At 44.9% G+C, this 23,901-nt stretch overlaps 2 protein-coding genes across 13 annotated transcripts in view; one reads left to right on the top strand and one right to left on the bottom strand.

Annotated features, from left to right (window-relative positions):
- Nucleotides 1-5,207, top strand: part of LOC121674795 (probable E3 ubiquitin-protein ligase HERC3) — a 45,301-nt gene extending 40,094 nt beyond the window's left edge. For 5 of the 6 annotated variants that reach the window (XM_042049423.1, XM_042049422.1, XM_042049425.1 and 2 more), the window contains 3 exons: nt 1,982-2,165; nt 2,874-2,976; nt 3,404-5,207. In XM_042049423.1, coding sequence (XP_041905357.1) covers nt 1,982-2,165; nt 2,874-2,976; nt 3,404-3,612 — 496 coding nt within the window. In that variant the 3' untranslated portion in view covers nt 3,613-5,207. Of the gene's footprint in view, nt 1-1,981; nt 2,166-2,873; nt 2,977-3,403 lie in introns of those variants that run through there. The other variant, XR_006019844.1, reaches the window with a different exon arrangement.
- A 955-nt stretch (nt 5,208-6,162) lies between these two features.
- The window catches only part of FAM13A (family with sequence similarity 13 member A), a 123,345-nt gene continuing 105,606 nt past the window's right edge, over nt 6,163-23,901 (bottom strand). For 6 of the 7 annotated variants that reach the window (XM_042049430.1, XM_042049433.1, XM_042049434.1 and 3 more), the window contains 6 exons: nt 22,479-22,562; nt 18,410-18,505; nt 16,776-16,859; nt 12,620-12,816; nt 11,837-11,938; nt 6,163-10,971 (listed from right to left, as the gene is read on the bottom strand). In XM_042049430.1, coding sequence (XP_041905364.1) covers nt 10,845-10,971; nt 11,837-11,938; nt 12,620-12,816; nt 16,776-16,859; nt 18,410-18,505; nt 22,479-22,562 — 690 coding nt within the window. In that variant the 3' untranslated portion in view covers nt 6,163-10,844. The remainder of the gene's footprint in view (nt 10,972-11,836; nt 11,939-12,619; nt 12,817-16,775; nt 16,860-18,409; nt 18,506-22,478; nt 22,563-23,901) is intronic. The other variant, XM_042049432.1, reaches the window with a different exon arrangement.

Here is a 23,901-nt window from a genome sequence, read left to right as displayed (position 1 = left end):
GTGGGGGGGGAATTAGCAGTCACTGCAAACAAATTCTAAGACCAGTTGTTCACAAGTTACTGGGCACTAGTTGCACTTGAACAGAAATCAGGTTTTCATCACCTTTCCACCAATGTTTGGAAAATGTACCGTGGAATTGGATTGATGTCTTCCCTATAAAAGACCTCCATATAGACCCTTGGCAGTTTTCTCATTTTAGGCAGAGATTGGAGTGTGATTTTGACCCAGGTTAATATCCCTGGTGGCTCAGAGAGGAACTGTGCATGACCAGCAAAACTGAGCCTGGCAGACTTGTTTGTACTCCTAATTCTGGAGCCAGAAACACTTTCCTTTGAGCACGGCCTCACCCCCATCCCTGATCACAGCCAGAAGGACCTGCTGTACTTGGATCCCTTTCCATTTGACTGAACACCCCGGAGTTATTACTAGCACAGCTACCATTTCCCCCTCCCCTTTTTTTTTTGTCCAGCTGCTGAACTATTTTCTTCCCATAATCTTGTAATTGGATTTCTACAAATGCCTTTATTACTTGAAGCAGTGTTCACATTCTTTCTCTGCTGGCAAAACATTGCGATCCAGTGACTACTCAGCAGCATGGTTAGGGACTTGTACTAGGATTGCTGAAGACCTTGCTGGCAAGGCTGGAGATGAAGTAATTTCCTATTAATCTGATTATTTGAAAGAGTTTTGAATGTGTCTAAAGCCATTGTTGTAGCAAAAGCTTTGCCTGTGTTCCCTACTTTACTACTGCCCAAAATGGTGCAATTACACAGCTAAAGAGCTGCCTCCCTGCAAAATGCACATGGAGATAGAGCAGGATAATTCTGTCTCCCTGCAAAAGAGAAGATGGACTTCAGGTAAAACCGGAGGAGTGTTTCATCTACCCCTTCAACAGTGAAGGAGAGATGAAAATGCCAGTGACAGAACCCTTTAAGTTTTTGGGTTGGGCATGTACACTCAAAATAAAATCAGCCTTTTTTTTACTGTATGCCATACAGTACAAAGGAACACAAATTTTAGCTGAGAACATTTGGGAAGAGCACCAGGGTTAATTACTGGAACTGTTTATTGAGTCAGGATAGGATACAAAGGAAGAAAATCCTTAAGGAGAAAGGCTAGTGTGTAGCTCCACCGGCTTAACATTCCAAAATTCAATTGCTTCATCCTGATTGGAGTTTTGAACTCAAGCTAACCTCTAAATCCAAGTCTAGACATGGCTGTCAGTTTACCTTACAGTGCTGAATGACTTCCTCCACCTGTACATTGAGAGGCCAGGGACCAATTTGCTGCCCTATGGCCTGAATAGTTTGCTGTGTGCCTATCTGTGGGCACTGTCCTTTCCCATGTGAGGAAAGTTCATTGGGAACTGGGGAATGCACAGGATTGCTGTAACTGACAAATGCAGAGCAGGAAATGCCTGCATTTTCCCTTTCTCCTTTGGAGTTCATAAAATGCTCTTGATGCAGGGTTCATGACCGTAACAGCCGGAGAGGAATTAAGCAACAGTTAAGTGCTTAATCATCTTGGATTTCCCTAATGCTCCGGTGACTGTGGGGAAAATGACAATAAAACAAATGCACTGGAAAATAACTCCCCCTTTGGTAGATGATTTCTTACTCCAAGTGTTCATTTTTGTTAGTCTTTTTACTTCCTCACGTGTCCCTCTATGCTGCTTTTGCATAGTGGATGTGGTGAGAATTCCTCCACCAAAAGGCCAGAGTATTTCTCTCAGTGGTGGAGAACCTGGGGGACCTCCCATGCCGCTGCTGCCAGGGAATAAGCAGACACGTGGTGGCACTTGCTGCTGAACACTTTGTCCACGTTGCAGTGGCTCGGTGAGAGGAGGGCAGTGGGTTGAGCCTGCTGGAGACTCGTGTTTGCAGAACATTTTACAGGCAGAAACAGGGAAACTTGGCAGTGCTGCTGCTTAGGCATGTGATTAAAAGTGCTTTCCTTTGCCTGCTTTCTCTCAATGCATTAGGGAAGAATTTGTTGAAGCCTACGTAAATTACATCTTCAACCTCTCCATCCAAGAGTGGTACACAGCCTTTTCTACTGGCTTCCTCAAAGTGTGTGGTGGGAAGGTCCTGGAACTCTTCCAGCCCACAGAGCTCAGGGCCATGATAGTTGGAAACAGTAACTACAACTGGGAGGAACTGGAGGAGGTAAAGCTTCCCTCTTGTACTTGTTTTTTTTAGCACAAGAGCCAGGACTGTGCAGTTGCATGAGATGGGCATTAGTCTGTGTCAGGAGATTGCATAAGCCACAAATGCATTTTCTGGTTTTTTATGCTCCTTGTACACCTTGCTGTCACTCACAGGAAAAGTCTGTCACTGTGCTGGCCTGCTACAGATAAAGCTCAGGGAGGAAATTCAGGATGAGGAAGGACAGGGAGAAGGACTCCCATCTGGGTTTTTTTTAGGGATGAAGTTTAAGACTGAAGGGAGGAGACAAAGGGTCTTCACCTACAGTAAAACTCCATTGCACAATGGCAAAAGGTACACAAGGGTTCAAAGGGGAGTCCGAACACCCAGAAAGGGTTGTATCCTCTCAAAATCCATAGACCAGCAAGTTACAGTGCAGAACATGTGATCCTGTTCATGAGTTCAGCCTGTGAACAGGCACTCCAGGATTGCTCTCCACACTTGTAATTAGCTGAAAAGCAAAAGCCTAATGTTTGCCTTCCTCACATTGCCAGGAGAGCCCTTGCCGGGTCTTTGAGCCGTGCCATTGCCCATCGCCCATCCTGTGTTCCCTTTCGAAGCTGTCAGGCAGTGAGCTGATGTCAGATACTAGAAAAGATCAGGTCTGGGTTCTACTTAGTCTTTGCGTTCTAGTGCCAGCTGAAAATGTGGTGGTTTGGTTTTTAATAGAGCGCTGTCTATAAGGGAGACTACACGGCCACACACCCAACTGTGAGAATGTTCTGGGAGACTTTCCATGCATTTCCCTTGGAAAAGAAGAAGAAATTTCTCTGTAAGTATCTTGCAGTGATGCAGCATCTCCTGGAATTGAAGACTCAGGTGGGAGTGGCTGCAGAGTTTCATTGCATTAAGTTGGGTGATAGATCATGAGTGACAGTATCTGCTAGTCAGATCTGGGTTTTCCCTCTATTGTGTTTTCTTTCTCCCTTCTGTCCTGGGTAGCTGGCTCTAGGTGGCCCTGCTTGAGAGGAGGTTGGCCCTAAGGACCTCCAGAGGTCCCTTGAACCTCAGCCACTCAGATTCTGTGACTGCTGGAAAGATAAAGGCCAGTGTTGGTACCCAGCCCTGGCCTTGCTGTCCTGCAGCTCCCCTGGGAATCCAGTCCAGGCAGGGTGGGGCTGAAATTTGCCTGTGGGTGCAGCCCTGGTGGGAGGTGCCTCCCCTGCCCCCGCTGCCCGGCCTTCCCTGTGTCTCTGCAGTGTTCCTGACAGGCAGCGACCGCATTCCCATCTACGGCATGTCCAGCCTGCGCATCATCATCCAGTCGACGCCCAGCGGGGAGCAGTACCTGCCCGTGGCTCACACCTGCTACAACCTGCTGGACCTGCCCAAGTACAGCAGCAAGGAGGTCCTCAGCGCCCGCCTCGTGCAGGCCATCGACCACTACGAGGGCTTCAGCTTGGCCTGACCCCACGGGGCAGGCACGGACTCCTGGGTGCTGAGCAAGAGAACGATGGGCTTGGGCTTTATTTTTGTAGGGGAATAGGTCTGAATTTTTTTTTTTTTTTGGGGGGGGGGGGTGGGTGGTAAATATAAAGAATAATAATAGAGATGATGCAGTCTCAGCCTGATGCTGCCAGCATTTTGTGGGGCTTCAGCAGGGAGAGGTTCTTGCTTTGAATTTTCTTATCTGCTGAACAAAACCAGTTCAGTGGGCATTTCTGTTGTTTACCCTCCAACTTGACATCACTGCCCTCCTGGCAATTCCTTGTAGTTGGCTTTTATTGCCCCCGTACACACACACTCTTACCTCTCCTTTTAATCCAGTTGAAATGTTTTGATGTCCCTTGCATTTAGGGTATGGTGGAAACTGAGGATGAAATAGCGATCTGCTCTTTGAAAAGCTGTGACTTCCCCCCACCCTTTTTTCCTCCCTTTTTAAATGCAAGCTGGTTCTTGCTTGCTTTGAATGGAAATGTCTCCTCTGCCCTTTGGTCCTTGGTGGATGGTACTGGGCTGGCATGTCATTTGTGACCCCAGAGTGGTGCATTAGTGATGTTGTGTCTCTTTGCACCAGGATGTCTCATGGAAAATACAGTGGTTTACAGAGGTTGGCTTGTTTTTCCTCACTCATGTTGAATCTTGTTTTCAAGCTTCTTGAAGAAGCCTCAGAGTCCCTCTGGAGTGGGGTTTGTGTTCAGGCTTGTGGAAGGACAAACCCTACCTGTAACAGCAGGTTTCTCTAAATGCCTCCCTTGTGCTGTGTTTCTGTCCTAGCAAGGCTGCAGTCTGGGTGGCTGGGCAGCCCTGTTTTTCCATCCCAACAGCCCTGTTACTCCAATACAAGGTAAGGTGGCTGCTTTTGCTGCTGCCACCTCTGTCCAGAGGAGTTGTGTGTGTGGATGTGTGTGCAGGGGTGTGTGAGTGTGGGAGGTGTGTGCAATCTCCAGTCTCATCAGGTGAGGTCAAAGAAAGGAAGAGGAGAGCCCCACTTGAGTGATAGCCCCCTGCTGGGAGATTGGTTTGATCTTTGCAAATGAGGGTTACTTTGCTGTTTGAGAACAGCCCCTCTCACTTGGCAGCTTTTTTGGCAGGGGGCCTGAAGGACAAGCTGTATGAATTAGACTGAAAATGTAGAAGAATCACTACCTAAATCAATCCTGTATGATTGGAGAGCTTTTGTCCTCTTTTCTCAGTCTCACTGCCCCATTAAGCAAAGTTTGAATGATTTTTCTCCCTTCTCCCCTGCCCTTTTTCAGGTCTTGATGTAAATCTCATTTTAAGCCTAGGGTGGTTTTGACATTGACTTGTTATTAGGACATAGTATTTATGCACCATGTTCAATTTACAGTATTGAACTTTGCACCTCATAACAAAAGGTTTTAGGCTTCTGGGTTTGTTTTGTTGTTTTTTTTTAAAGACAAGCTGTGGGCTACACGGAGAGACCCCCAGCCTCTTTCTAATGCAGCATTGAAGACAAATATACAATTATAGCAAATGTTTATTTTCGATGTGTGTGTACATAGTATAGTATTATGCAATAAATTTGATGTTTAATTCTGATGGAGTGGCTGCCTTGTTGTGTGGGGAAGCAAAGAAGAGGCTGCGCCAAGCACCAGCACTGCCTCTCCCCCTGTTCTGTCTCAAAGTCAGGAACATCCTCCTTGGGAAAGCTTGGACTTGAGAGCAGCCCTCAGTCATACCATCCCTCCCTTTCTCCTCCTTTCCTTCCTCTCATAGAGCAGCAGTGCCTTTTCCTCATGGCAGTGATGGCCAGCAAGGCTTCTCCATGTGTGCAGGTGAGTGGCTGTGGCTTAGGGAACCCTGACCACCTGGGGGCTCAACCAGCAGTGGTGTGACCTCGTGGTGCTGGCCTGGCTCCCCAAGACTGTGGGACACCATTCAGGACATGCAGATGTAATTCATTCAGTGGCTCAGCTGTGAAGAGGAATTTTTCTGTGAGACGGTTGAATTAAGAACAAGTGCACTACTTCCATCCCTCTGTGGTAAATATAAATGCCTGTGGGTTAGACACATATATTGCATTTATGTTTAGATGGATGGATCCTATGTACACATAGGAATGTGCACACATCCTCTTCTATACAATACAGTGTGTGCACATTACTCTGTGATCTGCACTGTGTAACTGCACAAGGTCTAGACACTGTTGTGTCTAGTGGAGACGGTCTGTATTTTGCATACAGTGTGTTGCATTATTGTAGATAACCTGTATTACACTACAGAGGTGTGTATATGTTTTATATAAATGCAAAATGGGTGTATATTTGTATTTACACATCATCACACATCTCTCTTCCAGTAGCAGGTGTCAGCCCTGTTCAGCTGAGGAGGAGGAGGCAGGAGGGGCCAGGGCTGTTGAGGACTTCATGAGCCACTTTATTGAGCTGAGCCACCCTTGGCAGCATCCCACACAGAACAGAAGCTGTCACCAAACATGTGCAGCCAAAATAGTTGTATTTTCTTATTTTATACAAAATACAAAGTGTACACATAATGTTTTTCAATCCATTTATGTTAAAAAGGACACCACAGATTCAGTTTGAAGTTGCTTACATAAATCATGTAAACAGAGACCCGAGCCCAGAGTCACTGAGGTGGCATTAGCTGAGGAATGCACTGGCTGCATGATGGCATTCCCAACTTGCTTTTGTACAGCAAATGCAGTCTGAAGAAAAGTGATTATTAACAATTTTTTCTTTCAGTCAGGCCCCCACACCCACCCTAGTACTGGCTTCTGCACTCAGCCAACCCAAATATTTGCTATACACCAAGGTATTTGCAAAATTATGTATGATGTATATACATATCCATTATTCTAGGAGACAGTTCCCTGCATGCAGGTGTCCAAAGGGAAGCACAAGGATCATACACTTGCTGACCATCCAAGGTCCAGCAAGTGTTCCACTCTCCATGCTGTGAGTGACCATGCAGGTTCGTGAGACTTGTCTGCCCCCTCCCAGAGCTGGAGATGTCAACCCACTCCAATCTCCAAGGACAAGAGCTTCAAGTTTCCCATGAATCTTCTAAATGTGGGGCACCAAGACATGCAGTGGAGGTCTGGGGTGGGCTGTCCAGTTTGGATTCTCAGCCAAGTCCTGTGTCTTGCACCCCAAGCAAAGGGCCTCTGACCCCACCTGCTGTGACAGTCAAAGGCAACACAACCTTAGTCAACACCTCAGGGAAAAACAGGAGGAGCCCAGGAGATCCTGCTCAGCCATCAGCCAGGCTTGCCCTCATGGTGTTACCTGTGCTTGTCCCTCTAGGATATAGATGCTGCAAGCTCTGACTATTAGTGCAATTAATTATGCCCCACTTAGTCCCCTTCGCCCAACTGTGGGTTACTTTGTACTCCTCCAGGTATTGGACTCACTGCAAACATTTTTTTGACTTAACCTGTAGCAATTTTGGTCTGGTTGCTCATCTCAGCAGCAACAGTCAATCCCTGATTTGTCAATCCCAGCTCCAAAGATAGTGCCTCAGGCTAGAGGATGGCTGGCAGCACTTACCCTCTGAAACTTGCACACACCAGGAATAACAACTGATGTATCAGCAGAATGATTAAAGAAAAATGCTTTAATTTCACTGCTTTTAACAGAAACATCCATTATTCAAATGTTTACTCAGCAGTAAACAGAATAAAACCAAAGAATGACAAGTTTCCCCTCTACCTTTCACTCCTGCAATCTCACTTTGTGCACAACCCATTCATGGCCAACATTTACATTATAATGATTTATTATACCACAGTGTGGCAACACAGACACGTGTCCGAGATGGCCCCTGGGGAGGGGAAGCCCAACAGAACCTACTGCCATCCTACAGCAGACAGCTTGTTCTAGTGACATGGAAAAAGGTTGTCTTACACTAAATAGCTTATTTAAATCACTAAAGTACAATTTTGTACAGTACTTCACACCTTTTAAAAAGCACAGTCTTGTATTTAATGTTCTCCAGTCAATAATCACTGATGTTGGCACAGACAAATCATCAAACAAAATGCACAGCTGTTGCTTGAATTGACTTGGTGTGGTGGGGCAAACATAATTTCTGGCTATTAGTGGTCAGTGGGAAGTCAAATCATCTGTGGGAGATACAAAGACAACGTTTTAGTGCTCAGGAGTCCTCCTCCTGTGCAGGTTTGGGAGAGGGGAGTCACAGCATCTGCAGACCCAGAACAAAGTTCACCATTTGTACATGTCTTTCCAGGACTGGAATTTTAAAATTCACTTCTCTCTAATCTTTTCTAGCAGTTCCCTTCACAACAAGGCAGTTGAAGTTTGGCTTTCTTTTGCCACTGGGAAGGACTTGAAAAGACCAGTTCAAAAAGAGAGATGGCTAGGTGTGTTTCTTTTTTTTTTTTTTTTTTAATGTACAATCTCCATTAATAGGTTTTGTTACTTTTAGTTTTCAAAGTTCAAAAATATAAACTCTCTAAAGTGCATAACTGTACTTACATTTCATAGAAACTATCTGAAATTCTAGCAATATACCATGTAAACAGCAGTAACTAAGCATCAGAAAATGCTACAATCTCATCAGTTTAAAAATAAAATGAACTGTTCCCTACATATCATTTATCAAGATTTGTCAGGGGAAAAACCCAGCAAAACAGATAATTTATCAGTACACAGTGCAAACAGGCTTTAAAAATAAGCAGAGAAAACATACTCCTGGGAAGCCTTGGCCCACTGAAAAAATGCATGATTATGAAAAAGGGCAGACATTGCTTTTTGCATTCATTTAAAGGTGTCCAGGCCCAGATGCAGCAAAGCAAACAGGCTTTACTCCATTGTAATTCAGCCACATCCCAAAGGCAGGCCAGCTTGAGGTACACACTCACCCTCCAGGCTTTTGCTTTGCTGAACTGGGCCTGAACAATATAAAAATGAGCCAGTGCTAAGGACCTTTTGGTAACCCAGCATTCTTTCTCATCCCACACTTCCACCAGCAGAGTGACACTGCAGCCAGCTTGGCTCAGCTGCTTTCACTAAAATAACTACAGAGAGTTGACAATGAGAGGAAGAGCCCACAGGAGCAGGCAAAGGCACAGCTCTGGCTTCCTGGCCTGCCCTGGGGTGGGACAGGGGTTTACCCTGGTCAGGCTTCCCTTCAAAGCACTTTTTCAGCCAATCTGTCAGCCCAGTTAACACACCCCAAGGATCAGAGGAGATCTTGTCTCAGGAGACAGGAACTCAGTACCTCTGAAAAGCCAAGCCCCAGGTCAGAACACAAGTCCTCCAGACTGTCTGGAAATACAAAATTCAGTCTTCGCTGGTTTTATATGGAACAGGCAATTCTGCAAATCAATAAAAAAGCCAAACCAAGTTGTGAGTCCTCATCCCAAATGCTTTCACTAACACACATCTCTGCCTTACCCACCCTGACTAGCAATGGGCACATGCAGCCCACGGCCACCTTTGGAAGAGTTCAAGGGATCCTGAAGAGACCAAAACAGCAGCAGTTTTGGCAAGAACACACACAGCACACACGGCAAGTGAAAGGGGATAAATCTAAGTACCACAACCCAAAACCAACTATTTGTGAGCCCACTTGCCCTTAATAAAGAAGGAAGGGGGAGAAGTTGTTCTGGGAGTCCTCTTGGCTCCTCTGGTGTGGCATGCATGAGGCCTGGCTACAACCAACACTGGGTGCCATCTTGGCTATTTGGCTTCTGCACACTGGCAGTGATCCCCTGGGGAGCTGAAGAAAACATTACAGAAGTGCCCTCCCTTGGGTATCAGGGTGGAGCCTGGCTCAGGGCAGACCAAGGGGTGCACACAAACCTCTGGAGCAGGAGAGTGAGCCCGGGTGTCCCAGGACGGCAGAACTGTGAGCCCTCAGTGACTTGGTGTCCCTAAACCTGGTGTCCCTAAACTCGGTGTCCCTAAACTCAGGGCCTTTCCCTCCTTCAGGCAGCACCTGTTTGACATGTGCACCTGAATCAGGTGTCCCCAGACTTTCTTTCCTGAAAGCCATAACCAATTTGAAAACGCTGCATTGCCACAACTTGCATTTGAGACAGGGGCCCTTTCCCCAGGCAGAGCATGGCTCCATGCTCTCAGTTCCCTGCAGTCTCCTCTGTGCTGCTATACCTCCTGCACTGGGAAGAAAAGCTGCCACCATCAGTGTTGCTGCTGCAGCCCACACAGGGCTGATGTGCAAGAAAGAAGAAAATGTAGGTGTGTGAGTTTGTGGGACACCCGTGTGGACTGTTCAGCTTGGGCTCAGGTGTCTGTATCATGATGAAGCACATGTGATAATGGGGGGGGGGGGGGCGGGGGGTGTCTTCCAGATACCTGCCACATATTTGACACCAGGTATTTACCCAACCACCAAAATCCCAAGGGATTCTGACTTAAAGCTTTTAAAACGTCTTCTCTTCCCTATTGCCCAAACATAGTCAGAAGGTCTAAGTATCACCCTCCAAGCAGAACAAGCTGATAAGAACCTGGATGCATGGCTCATTTTTTTTTACTACCCCAAACATGCAGGTACTTCCTTCTACTTCGGTTGGATTTGCCATCAAAAAAGTGGGAAGAAAACCCAACTCAAGCCTGCGCCAAACTGCAACTCACACCAGCTCTGGCTGATGACCAGGAGATTCTTACAGCATTTCTCTAGAGCAACAGAAGATGCTGGACTCCAAGCAGTCAGGTCAAAAACCTGGGCAAATCTTTACTGCAGCTACAAGAGAACAGTCTTGGTGCTGGTCTGACCTGTACCTTCACGTGAGATTGGTCAGGGCACTTGTCTGTTCAACTAAAGTAGAAGCTATTTGATGATTTCATTACTATTAATCCTATTTTGCCTCTTGATATAATATCCTGGGGGGAAAAATAAAAGAATAGCATGGCTGGCTTTGATATTCTAAATATTACAGGATCTGTAAGCAAATCATCCAGAAGGATCCCTTCAGTGCAGTCACTGAGCAGTGTTGTGCCTCCTACACTGGCAAACTCCATTTTGGGCATCAGGCCTGGAGAAAGAGTGGGCAACAGCAAATGTAGAGAGTGACAGAAATCCACCTTTCCTCCCTCTCCCACCTCTGGGAATGACCCTTCAGTTCTCAGGGAGCTCCTCAGCTCTCCCCAGTCAGGTTCCCGCTGCATCCACTTCATGCATTTGTCCATTTGGTGCTCTCTCCTCCTTGTTTATTGGCAAAAACAATCTCCTCCTTTACATTATCTTGGAGCTAATATCTCTCTTACTGATCAGGACTTCTAGCAGCCTCAGCTTGGCCTTAACCTGCTTGTATTCATTGTATTCTTCAGCCATGGGAGTACGGTCTTCTTTCTGCACATTCCTAGTGGGAGTGAAAGCAGATCATGAAGATTTCTGTAACAGGAAGCCTCCCTCAGCAGCCTCCCTCTGTCCCCCTACAAGACCTACAAAGCAGCTCCTCTCCTCCACTCCTCGTCAGGGAACAAGACCAAAACATTTATCCTTTGAGAGGAAAAAAAAAAACAAAAAAAAGGGGCAAACAAGCTGCTCCAACAAAGTGTGGGACTCTTGTGTGTTGAGGCTGAGCACAATCCCACAGTTCCAAATCCTACTTGAAACACGCCCTGCTTCTCTGAAATCACCAGCTCTGCAAAAAAGCTGGAAAACACTTCAGGAGCCATCTAAGTGTCAGCCCATTTGAGCCTGGCAAAATAAAATACAGCGTCTCCTGGCTCGGCACCACAGCACTTACACAAACAGGCACATTCATGAAAAGAAAGATGGCATTTCTTTCATCAGCCTGCTCTTGGCTTTTTAAGTTTTCAGTGATTTTACAAAAACCCCTAAGGATGATGGCTGGTGGCAAGAAACAGACAAGAAAATTTAAAACTATAAATATATGAAAACATTCTATCAGCTGGTTAATGAGGTACATTTCCTTAGAACAATAAAACCAGTTACACTAAAGCAAAAATACTTGATAAAACTAGTGTCTGAATACCTCACAGACAAGCAAGAATAGGACAGCAATCGTTAGGGAAAAAACTAGTTATTGTAACACTGGGTAACTCTTCCACCATTCGGAATGTGAGTAAAGCAGTGATAATGACAGTGAAGCAGAAATAACTAATAAGAATTCAGGTAATTTTGCATATCTGGAGATCTTTGGACACACAAAACAGATTAAAAGTAGCTGAAGAACAGAGAGGCAGCTGAGAAACTGTTACCTTCCATTTTGTCGGAAAAAGTTATCTTCAAAGTCTCTCAATTTTTTTCTGATTCGCTTTTTCTCTTCCCTGACTTCCTGGAGCTGCTCTAACAGTTCAGGGCTGTTGGGTTTAAAGATAAATGAGATTATCCATATGTACACAATTATAACAGGAAACATACAGTAAACCTACAGATGTTTAGCTGTACGTATGCCAAGCAAGGAAGCTGCTCCTGCGACCAGCTCTGGCAGCCTCACGTTACTTGAAACATAAAGCTCTCTGAATTCAGTTCAGCAAAATGATCACAGTCTTAAGCTGCAGCCTCTAAGGAGGTCAAGTGTGCACTTCACAATTCACCACTAACTTCTACAAAACTTACTTGCTGCAGATGGGTCTGGGTTTGGTGACTTTTATAGGACTAAATTCAATTCAATTCACAACCTAGGGCTACCACCTACATGTGTTTGCATCAGATTTGGAACTAGCAAAGCTACTTCCACTTGACCTCTCCAAAACCTGAAAAACCTTTTGGAGTGCAGGGTTTTCATGACAAAGGCTTGACACAGGTGGAGTTACTATTTAGTGATGGAATCCAAAGATGCAGATGCTAAGTATCAGTATCAGGACAAGGTAGTTTCTTCCCAAACCCTTTCCTATGAGGGTCTATTGCATTTAAAAATAAAACATGAAAACTTCTGGCTCAGATCATAAAGACAGAAAAACCCAAGACAGTTTTCTGACAAATAAAATGTTATCTCAGCAAGAAATAACTTTTTGAAGTTGCCTGTGAATTCAACATACATGGATGCTTCATGGAGATTTGAAAGCCCCATATCCTGACTGCTCCTAGATGGCATCTTATCATCCACCGGGGAAACGAAGCCGTCAGCATCATCTTCGAGTTGATCCAAGAAGCTGCGCACGCTGAAATCTGTCCTCATGGTAATTGTGAAATCCGGTTTCACACTGCTGTCCTCCTCAGACCCCTCCTCTTCCTCCTACACACAGGGACAGAGCACCCCCACAACAAGACACGTTATTGCTTCCCTTCTCAGGAACAGGTTCCTCCTTTCACCACATGCACTGGGGAACAAGTATGAAAAGAAGTGGAAAGGCAGAGCAAACACTTCAATTGCCAAGCAATACACAGGACACCAGAAGACCATCAGTAAGACACCCTAGAACCAAAGCATAACAGAGAAATTGCCACCACCAACTCAGATTGGTTAAGGAGACCCAGGGCAACACAACTGAGTGAAAAAAATACCTAGGATTCAGAGCAACCTGTTTTTTTGTTTAGTTTATGTATTCTGATGTAAATAAATGCGCTTACAGTTGTTATGCATATTGTCCAAAGCATACCAGCCATCCTTTGCGTTTCCCTGCAAACATTTCCCAGCAGTGAGACTGCCAGGTTAAAACCTGGAGTTTTCTCTCAATAGATGCAGCTCAACAGCTCTCTCTAATGGCTGAACTCAAGACCTCAAATGCTTGTACAGCAATACCAGTGAGCTCAGATCAGCACTCATACAATTACCCAAATGTGGGATATGACTGACTGTAAAAGGACTGCTGCTGCTAACATGTTCCCAACATCAGCTCTGACCATTTAGCTGGAATAAAGCAAAAACTGTACTGGAAACTCTGCACAGTGCAATTTCCCATTTCCCCAAAGCACACTGATGAATTGGTTGTGTTCCATTTCTTTTTTTTACAAAACTTATAGGCATGAGATTTGAAAGTCCCTGCTGCACTTGGTATTCACCAATTCACTGTGTTCTCAAAAGTAGGGCTTGTCCTGTGACACTGTCCAGAAATAATTTTAATTATCAGGGAACAAGGCCCAGTCTCTTATGTACAGAGACATTTCTAGAAGGCAGTTTTCAACCTTAATATAAGGAACAAGGCTACTTAGACAAAGAGGCAAATGGCAGCATGGACAGTAAATCTCTTAGATATATATGTGCGTATGTACGTGTAAGTGTATTTATTTTACAGCCATGTAACTCTAGCCAGGAAGGACCTAAGCATATGGGTATCTTTAAAAGCTTTTGGGAGCTAACATCACTGAAGTCTTCAATACAAAAATATATTGCAGCACTGGGACCTAAAGAAGACATTTTCTTGATTTTTTTCATGTAATTCCTTGTGAATAATTCAATTATTCCTAAGAGAATACTCCCATATTTCAAGCAAAAAGGGATAACGTAACATCAGGACCTGGCTTAGTCCCATTAAATCCTCAAAATCAATGATTTATAAATGCATATATTTAAATTAAATTATAGTTTGCCCAGAGTTTTCTTTTTAAGTTAAAACTCTACACCATGATAATGCACTGCAAAGCCATAGGCTAAGAATTACAACCAAGACTGAGGCTGGAGGGTGAAAAAGAACATTATCTGAGAAGAAGTTTTGAGTAGCAATAATAACAAAAGATACAGAGAAGTCTGAATGCATCTTAGGAAAATCTGCAGGGAACTTGGGAAAGCTGAAGCAATATTTAGCACATGATTAGACAGGACCCATTTCTCCAGACATCAGTTGTACACATTAAACAGAAAGCACAAACCAGCAGCCACATACTGATCTTAAACCCTGCCAACAACTCCAGGCTGAACTGGGGAGGGGAGAGCATCCCTCACCGCCATCTCCCAGTCCCCAGGCATGCCACCCTGCCCAGACTGGGAAGGGCTGCAGCAGGAGAACACGGATCCTGCTGCGCAGTGGAGAGGGATTTGCTCAGTCAGTCTAAGCAGTAAAACAGCACGCTTTGCTTTAGGGGAATCTCTCTGGCAACAACGGAGGAGCTCCCATGCCCTTTTCTGGGAGAGCTCCTGGAAAGAAAGCAAAGGGACAATTTCCATCAGCAGTGTGACAAGCTGCTCCTGAGGACAGATGCAAGGTGTTTTCCTCACAGACACCCACGAGCCTCTCTTGCCTCCCTGCAGGACACCAGCACGCTGCCCAAGCCAGCAAGGAGCTCAGGAGCCAGCCTCCTGCCACGGGAAGCCCACAGGAGGAAAAGGAAGTGTAGAGATTTCATTTAGACCTCAGAGCCAAAACACTGCATCTGGCTGTCACAAGACCTCTGAAATCATTTTGCTCTTAAATACAAAGGAGTGAATTAAAAGGATTCTTAGCCAGAACTCAAACAAGGAAGGCCCTCCAAGGTCTTCCCTTGAAAAAATCTCACATAGGAACCTCATTCTAAACCTGCAGCAGCATTTACACCTTGAACTAGAATGATCTTCATCAACTAGATTCATTTAGCATGCACCTGATTGGATTGTTAGGCAACCATGAGGCATTCCAGAATTACAAATGTAAAATCCCCAGAGTATCCTATCATCAGCAATCCCACAAAGCAAGAATCCCAACGATTTTTTCAACACAACATTCAAGATACTGTACCAAAACGTTTGGCAAGGTCATCTCACACCACCTTTCATGCTTTTAGTCAACTCTCCCAAATGCTTCAAGAAACTCCCCCCCAAGAAACACCCAAATACTGACATTATCAGGGGCCTGTCAAATATTTCCCTGTCCATAGTGGACCTATGCAGGAGCTAAATTTTGGGGCCTTCTGGCAATTTCCTCTCTTTCCTTCTGAGTGTAGCTCAGTACTAAGCTGCCAGATGCAGCTTCACAGAGCCCCATTTAAGTGTTAATAGGCACATAACAGGCTTAAGGCTGTCATCCTGATCTTCTGCTAGAAACCCCTCCAGGTTTGTATTCCCTGCAGGACACTGCTGAACTGGTTTGGTGCTGCCCTGGCACAGCACCAGCCCGTGCTGGCCATCAGAGATCACCCTAATTGACAGCTCTAAGTTCTCACACTGGGTACACGCAGAGGTGGTGAACAGAGGACATAGTAAAAGAAAGAAACAGAAGCAAACAAAAACACTCCCCACCAGACCAGTACTGCAGATTTGAACCAGCGGTTATCTAGAAAATACTAAGCAGCTCAGTGATCATTAACCAGCTTCCAAACAGCAGCTTAACATCTTCACTCTGCAATCTGGTATTAATGATAAGTGCCTAAAACAGTCCATTAATATACAATCTACTGCACTCGAATCACCTTGGATCTCTAAGTCTGCAGTATTTACATTTAACCAAGCTCTGGCTGGACAACAGATAAATGATCCAAATGTGCAGAAGCACTTTTCTCACTTGTTACACTGCAAGGGCACAGAAAGCAAGCCAGGGCCCAGCTCCACGCTCTGTGTCCTGATCTGCTGTTGGACTTTATTCCTCAGGGGAGAAGGCCCAGTATCATAGCAGTCTTCCCAACCCCAAATTAGTACTTCCCAGCAGCACAAGAAGAAACACAACAATCCTGCCATCCAAATCAGCCCAAGTATCAACTACCAGAACCGAGATGTTCTCACTTCCATCCTCATGTCACTTAAGTTAAAAACACCCTGCACAAGGGGGTGAAAAAGAACCTGGATAAATTAAGTGGATGGAAGCCGGTAAGGATCCTGTAAGTGCCCCGGCTGGCTCCATGTGCGAGGGTTAGTTTTGTGAGAGCTCATTCCTGCCACGGTGCTGGGTGCAAGCCACAGAGCTTGGGAGTGAGAGAAACTACCGCAAAACAAGTTAGTGCCTTTTAAAAGAAAGGAGGAAAGCAAGAAAAAAAGCAAGGTACAACGGTAATTGTGATTTTTCAAAAAAATTTTTTAAAGCAAAATGAAATATATTATGTGCAAATAGAGGGGAAAGGAGAAGGACAGGAAAGTATGCAAAGCCAAGGAAATACCGTAGTCTTATCTACAACAAGGGAAGAATTTGATCAGAATTGGCGAGGCTTAAAGCAGCTACTGATTTTTCAGGAGGACACTGCAAAAAAATCAACACTGATGAAAAAAAATCAATCAACCATTCTGTTTCATTGGTGTAAGGGGAAAGTTGATGCAAACTGAGCAATTAGTTAGCAGCTGGAGGTCTTCACCTTTATCTCCTTGAAGAAGGAAGCTGTTTCGCCCTCGATAATTGGCTGCAGCAAAGGGCTTCTCCGCTTGCTGGAGGGGGAACCCTGTGACAGGTGTTAACAAGTATGTTACATTGTGAACCCCTTTCTCCTCCACCACCTGCTCTCAGCTCATTCTCACCCACACATTCACTCTCAGCTCACGGCTGGACACCACCAGGAGAAATAATCTTTCTCAAAGAAGAAAAATGCCTGGCAAACCCCCTGAACCTTGGGCTGTTTTCTCTCAGGATGTTGCTTAGCAAAGGACACCACTGCCATTCTGTTCTTAAAAAGAAACTTGGATGCTCCAATATCGCCTGGGTAGTGACTGCAAGACAAAGGCTGCAAGAAAATAACCCCCAGCCCACGGCCCATACACACAGAGAGCATTGGGCTGGCTGTCCAGAGCTACAGGGTAAGCTCAGCCAGGCTTTCCAGACTTGCTTTCCAGGAGCCTGATTTCCCACTGAAGTGCCTACTGATGTAGAGTTGGATTTTCAAATGTATCCTGTCTCTCTAAGAGCCTCTCACTGTACTCACTCAGAAGAGTGGGAAGTCTCATCTCTCCTTTGACAGCCTCTGTGAAATTTCAGTTTTGTGTCTAAACAGGACCTGAGGTCTCTTTGAGAGCTTTGCATTAAACTGCCCATGCACACCTACACAGTTTGCTCCTTCTCGATTGCCTGTCTTCACAGCACATATTTTGGGGACTATTTTGCATATTCCAGGAGGAGCAACTTTTTATTTTGTTTGAAATGCAGGACCAGGAACACCTCCCAGTATTTGCAGAAAAAAGCCCCACTTCTCAGTGGCACTGCACTGAGCAGTGCTGTGCCAGCCTGTTCACTTCACTGGCCATCTACAGAAAGTGGGCAGGACATGAGCACTGCTCAGGAAAAGCAAAAAATGGTTCACACATGACAGAGTAAACAGGAACTCTGATAAAAGAATTCTCTTTCCATAGACAGGCATGAAGTATTCTGTGTGGGTTTTTTAGATAATTTTTAAAAACTGGACTACACAAACTGTCTAAAATTAAAGACTAAATTTTCTCCCTGGAGGGGTGTATTGGGTTCCTTGCTGGTGGCAAAGCACCACCTTGAATGAGGGAATATCCACCATTTGGAGGACCTCTTTAGTACAAATTAAGTGTTAGAAGACTGAGGGCCCTTTCTTTCAGCCAAGGACATGCCTGGCATCTCCTGTGGGATCTACTCAAGTCTGTGTTCCTGTGTACAGAAACCCTGTACATACAACCCTGGGTAACCAAGCAGCATGGAAGACCTACAGCTCAGCGTGGGTTGGTACGGAAAAAGAAGTGAGGCTGTAGCCAAACAGAAGATGATGAAATAACAGCAGCAGCCCAATGGAAGGAGAAGAAACAACACAAGGTGAGATGTGCCCTATGGCTCACAGGTGGGCACTAGAGCCCCTTGACCAGCTTTTCCCAACTTCAGTATGAAGTGTATGATTGACTCACTCATTTTCTTTATCTCTGAGTGATAAGGGAGGTTGGGACTTAGCCTTAGTGATTGTGTCATGTGCAGAAGTGTGGCGATTCCTGCTTCCTCTTGAAACCAAAGAAACAGCCCCCAAAAGAATGCTGTACTCACAATAATAGGGATGGTGTTGGCTCTGGAGAGGATCTGTTTGACCAAGCGATACCTGTCATACAACGGCTTCATCACCTGCCGTTCATTTTTGGTAACCTGAAAAGGAAAAAGAGGAGAGATCCATGAAGCCTACAGCTAATACTCCACTGCAGAACTCACGTGCCTGTGATCACCCTCAGTCTGAGGGGCTTGAAGAGACTTGAAGGGGCTTGAAGAGTATTGGGATGAGAGGTGAGCAGCACTAGCCCTGAAACTCCTGTCCATCATCGCATCGCCTGTGTCCAGTGCCAGCTGAAGCTGTGGGTGGGGTGTCTTTTAAAGGGGCTGTATGAGACAGGTGGTTTAAAGGAGCAGTTAGGGATCAGATGTCCACAGCACTAAATGACCCACAGAGGCAGCACTCTGTGCTTGCAATCACGTCTGCCACTGTAAGCACAGGACAAGGTTTCCCATCCTTGTTCTTGTGGCCGGCCCTCAGTGGCTGTGTTTATGACTCATGAAAGGAGAACGCAGCTGCACCGACTGGATACTGCAATGTGAGGAGACTTCCCTTGAGTAGGGTAAACTACAGCTTTCACAAAAGCTGACTTTCTGGCTTTGCTATTCCTCCTAATTTCCTGTCCAACCCAGCAGTTTTTCATCTTTTTAACCCCCTAACCTTGCCCTCCTCCATCCCTCCTCCCAGCCACCTTACTGGGAAGAATTTACTGCAATGCTCAGAAGGGATGAAGGTGCCAGGGCTGTGTGGCATAGAGAAGACAGAATAGTGCTGTGATGTCTGCCCCAGGTGCTCCTTACATTGCTCTGTCCTTAACTCCACTCCTCCTTACTGCTTGCTGTGCACCTTCCCCAGTTTGAGAGCATTACAAACTGAGTGTGTTCATTTCTGGATTTTTTTCAGATTCAAGCTGGGTTTTATTTCTTCAATGTTTTCTTACAGCACATTAGAAAACAAACAAAATCCTCAGCAAAACCTGATCATCATTCAGCACTGTCTTGACTCTCATCCTACAAGTGTCCTTCCATTAGATCTTTTGTCTAACTTTAGATTATAAAGCTCTTATGAGGAAGCTTTAACTGATGTCACGCCTTTCTACTGCTGCTAATCACCAGAGCACCTGAACAACTGCCATATAAAAACCAGCATAAACAGTGTAACCCCTAGAGAGCTTTGTGCAATCTCTCTTTCTACAACAGAAATAGGAGAAAAGGGAATACAGCTTGAGACGGGGGCAATTTTAAAGGGAACTGCATTTTATTTTGTCCACAGTTGACTTTCACTGGCATAATCTTTCTAAAGATTTTGCATCCTCCCTCCAGAGAAAGAGAGGGTTTTGGCCTGTGAGGAGCAGAAAGGCTGTAAGTATTGCCAGGAGTGGGATGGCAGGGATGAACTCTAAGGATCTGGAGATCGCATCCATCTTCCTCCTCATAACCTATGTTCCCTCTGTGGGGGGGCAGAAGAACAGGGAGGAAGAAGGAAGAACATCTTTATTCCTTTCCTGGTTCAATGCAAACATCCCCAGGCCTGATAAGGGGCATACAGATGGGCAGTCTGAGCTCTGGGGGCCAAATGACCCACATCCCAAAGCACAGCAGGGCTCCAATTCCCGACAGCCTTGAGCTGCCTGCTCATTGAGTAAGCAGCTCACATGGATTACAGGGATGTGAGCGGCATCAAACAATTCACTCAGCCCTCTTTGTATCGAGTTTTGTGCTGATATGCCTGCACTCAATTGCACTGGCCAACAAGTTGCCTCCAGCTTTGCACATTTCTCTGTAACTCATCAGGAATACAACTAGAGAAACTGGGTACCCTAAATATATATATTACATTATTCCTAGCTTTACAAGATTAGCAGTTTGTGGAACAGGCGGTACAACACTACTGCTGGCTCAGACAGTCTGTTACTTAAGAAAACCCCAAGACTATGCTGAGGCTTATGTTGAGGCTGAGAATCAAACCTTCAATTAACAACTTTTCAAAGTTGATTAACAGCACTGTTCTGTACAGAAAAATAAACGTAAGCCTTGGAATGGGCACAAAGTCCTTAGGTATGCTGAAGAATGGAAAAGATAAACAACATCCTTCAGTGTCTGAATATCAATGTGGAGGAACAACACAGAGAATTAATATAGGAGTTGGAACTTAAGTGTATGGAGTCTGAGCCTGCCCTGCAGCTCACTTACACCAGCAAACTTTACAGAAAGCACATTCGGAAACTAAATGTTTAGTACATGGGCACACTGTCTCATTAGGTAAACATAAGTAAGACCAGCAAAACCTGAGTATATTTTTTGGGAGAACATCAAAATGCAAAGAGACTGTTTGAATAATGGAGCCTTTGACACAACTCTGGGGCACACTCCACATAGCAAAAGAGCAGCAGCTGAGAACAGACCATTGCTTGCATTGTTAGAGCAACTCAAGAGTTTCTGCAGAGACAGACTTTTGGCTTAACTAAAACAGTTCGGTTCCACCTTTGCAGGTTCATCTATCACTGGTGCAGAAAGACCCAGTTGCACAATAAATCTGAGCTCCATTGTTTTTCTTGTTTAGTTAAATATCTTTAAGAAAGAAAAAAAACTTGGCTGAACTATCCCCATTCTCCTCAAGCTCCCAGTACTTTTCCACTGCTCCACTGCCAGGAGCTGGGAACAGCAAAAGCTGATCAGTCTTCCTTGCCACGCAGTTCAGTGTTGCTAGGTATAGACTGCTTACTTAAAACCAAAACAAATTAAAAAGCAGTTGTATGAATGCAGCATCGGAAAGGGTAGGTGGGAATAAAAGTATGCTGACAAGATGGGCTCTGGGCTTGTTATCTTTTTGAACACACTGAAGTGAGTTCACGTCAGTAAGATGTCAACTGCTGATTTATGTAACTGTAAAAGCAGCAAAAAAAGACTTGGTCTCACGGAGAACACAGGGAAGGTTAAGTGGATTCCCTTGTGCTGCCCTTTTCCTATTTTACACAAGAATAAATCTGCCTGTCCTCTCATGTCACTACGCCATTTTCAGCTGCTAGTACAGTTTGTGACTGTACAATATTAGCATCCATGAAGGCATTTAAATAAATGAGTCAGACTTTTTGAAAACAATGGATAAAGAAGGAAGTAATTCAGAAGGAAAAGATCAGGAATCCCGTGCAGCAGCAGAATGACAGATTTGTGAGCTGCACTAATCAAGTACTCCTTATAAGCAGTAATTTGCTGCTCCCAAGCCACTGCTCAAAAGATCAGCAGCACTCTGAAATTAAGTTACTTTACCTACACAGCTGGTAACAAAGATTATAATGTCATCAGTGAAAGAGAAGAAGGGACACATAGAAAGCCAACTTGATGGCCTGGAAGCTACTGTGTTTCTGCCACAGCAGGGATCAACAGAAGACAATACTTAATTCTCTGTCCTCACAAGTAAGCTGCCCTTGTTAAGATGTGATGTACAAGAAACCTTATGCCGTTCTCTTCTCCTGGTACACGGATAAAACCCATCTGTTTCTCAGGAGAAGACTCAGACCTCCTTTCAACTTAAGCTGTGATGCTCAGGAGACAAACTTCTTCAGAATTCTCTGGCCCAAGAGGATGTGCAAAAAGCAAGGCACTGAGTGAAACATGAGGGAGCTCCTCTAAGAAGGTGCAATTTATATACAGGTGCCTTCCCAATTAGCCACTGATACCAGAAAACCGCAAACTTCCTGGCTGGATGGCGGACCATGCACAAATATTTCTGTGCAGACTGTTCACTGGGCCACAAACTGGCTGTCTGTGGAACCTGGTGAGCACAACGCCAAAATAATGCCCATTCAGCCTGCAGGCTCTGTCCTGCAGGTGTCTGTCCAGCCCAGTGCTGCGTGAGGACATCACCCTGCCTGGAACAGGCTTCCTCAGCAGCTGCAGAAGTGAAGGATCAGGGAGGTGGATTAGAGGGTGCACACGTGGTTTGGAGAGCAAGAAGCTCTAGTGACCTGACATCAAAGGGGCATTAGGGGTAAATGATGCCCCCAACATCTACCACAAAGACACAGAAAGATGTACTTTGAAGAAAAAATAAAAATGCTGCAGTACATACCGGTCTGCCATGAATGCCTTCGTAATACAGCAAAGCTTTTTGAAGAGCCACTTTTTCAGCTGCTATCTGATCTCTTGTCATATCCTATGAAAAGTGGCAGAGAGAGAGAGAAAGGAAGGAAGGAAAAAAGTCAGATTCCTGGACTCAAGAAATACTGATCTGTGGCATAACCAAAGTCATGTCATACCATCATTACATTTTAAATATTCATCTCTACCTTCCAGTTCTCTTTTCCCAGCTACATTGCCAAATAAGACTGTTAATGTGAGTAGAACCCTAGGCACAATGCAGGCAGATTGAACACACAAACTTTGCATATGAAGGTATTTTATGTACCCAAGGGGGATTTATAGGTTATAAGTGTGCTTTGAAAAAAACACTAAGCAACTTCTAATGATGGTGGCTCTTCTTCAGTTAAGATCTGAAGTGTAAATTCTACAACAGAACACACACGTCCTTTCTTCTTCTCGAACTATGAGACAAACTCCTGTAAAGCTTGACACCTTTGCTTTGACTGTCACAAACACACTTTACCAAGAACTCAAGTGCAGCTAGATTGTCTCTTTCTGCCAATTCTGCTATGGAGTGAAAAGCTGTAGCAGACAAGAGGTGACAAAGCCAAAAAAAGGGAGACAGTTAGAGAAGACCTCTCTAACTAAGTTGGCCAAAATTCCCCCACTGAATTTGCCTGATACCAAGCCTTCTCTCCCTATCACAGTACCAAATACTATCACAGTCCCTCTATAAGTGGCCAGGCTGTAGGTTCTTGCTACAGTGAGAAAATAGTCAAAATACATGCTATAGTATGTTTTTCTTCTGCAGATCTAGCAAACAAAGATAATGCTGTCTGCCTCACTCATGTACAGCACTGCACAGTTTACATGTTAGCAGACTCAAGGACTTCATTTACAAACCTGCCCAATCCTCAGGAGCTCACAGCATCAGACACAAAGACCTCCCTGCTGATAACCCTCAGAGATGACAGCAGCTAACAGAGCTCAGTGTGAAACTCTGAAGGGTACCCTGAGAGAATAACATTCAACTTTGGAGTGAACAAGGAGTAAACAGATGACACGATCTCCAGAAGCACTGGAAGACTCAGAATTTGCCAAAAGCCTTTGGATGCAACAACAGAAATAGCCAACATAGGGCAGGAAAAAATTGCAGTAATTCAGAAACATTACTTAGAATATACAGGGGTCAGACAAAGAACACAAGATGACACACAATAGAAACTGAGCTCTGGGGAAAAAAATCAAGATACTAAGGGCAGAGAGCAAGGAACTAAAGCAAGTGAGCCCAGACTAATGGCTGCAGACTTTTTAACAAAATGTAGAAGACCACAGTGCTTTCATCACAAGTGACTGTGTAGCTACAAGTTACCTATTTGCACTTAAAGGCCTAAATCTGACCTGTCTACATT

Source organism: Corvus kubaryi, unplaced genomic scaffold (assembly GCF_017639235.1).
Source record: "Corvus kubaryi isolate FWS band 111438036 unplaced genomic scaffold, C.kubaryi_AGA036_p1.0 71, whole genome shotgun sequence".
NCBI lineage: Eukaryota > Metazoa > Chordata > Aves > Passeriformes > Corvidae > Corvus > Corvus kubaryi.
Note: the sequence above shows the minus strand (reverse complement) of the source record. Positions and strands in the feature narration are given on the sequence as shown.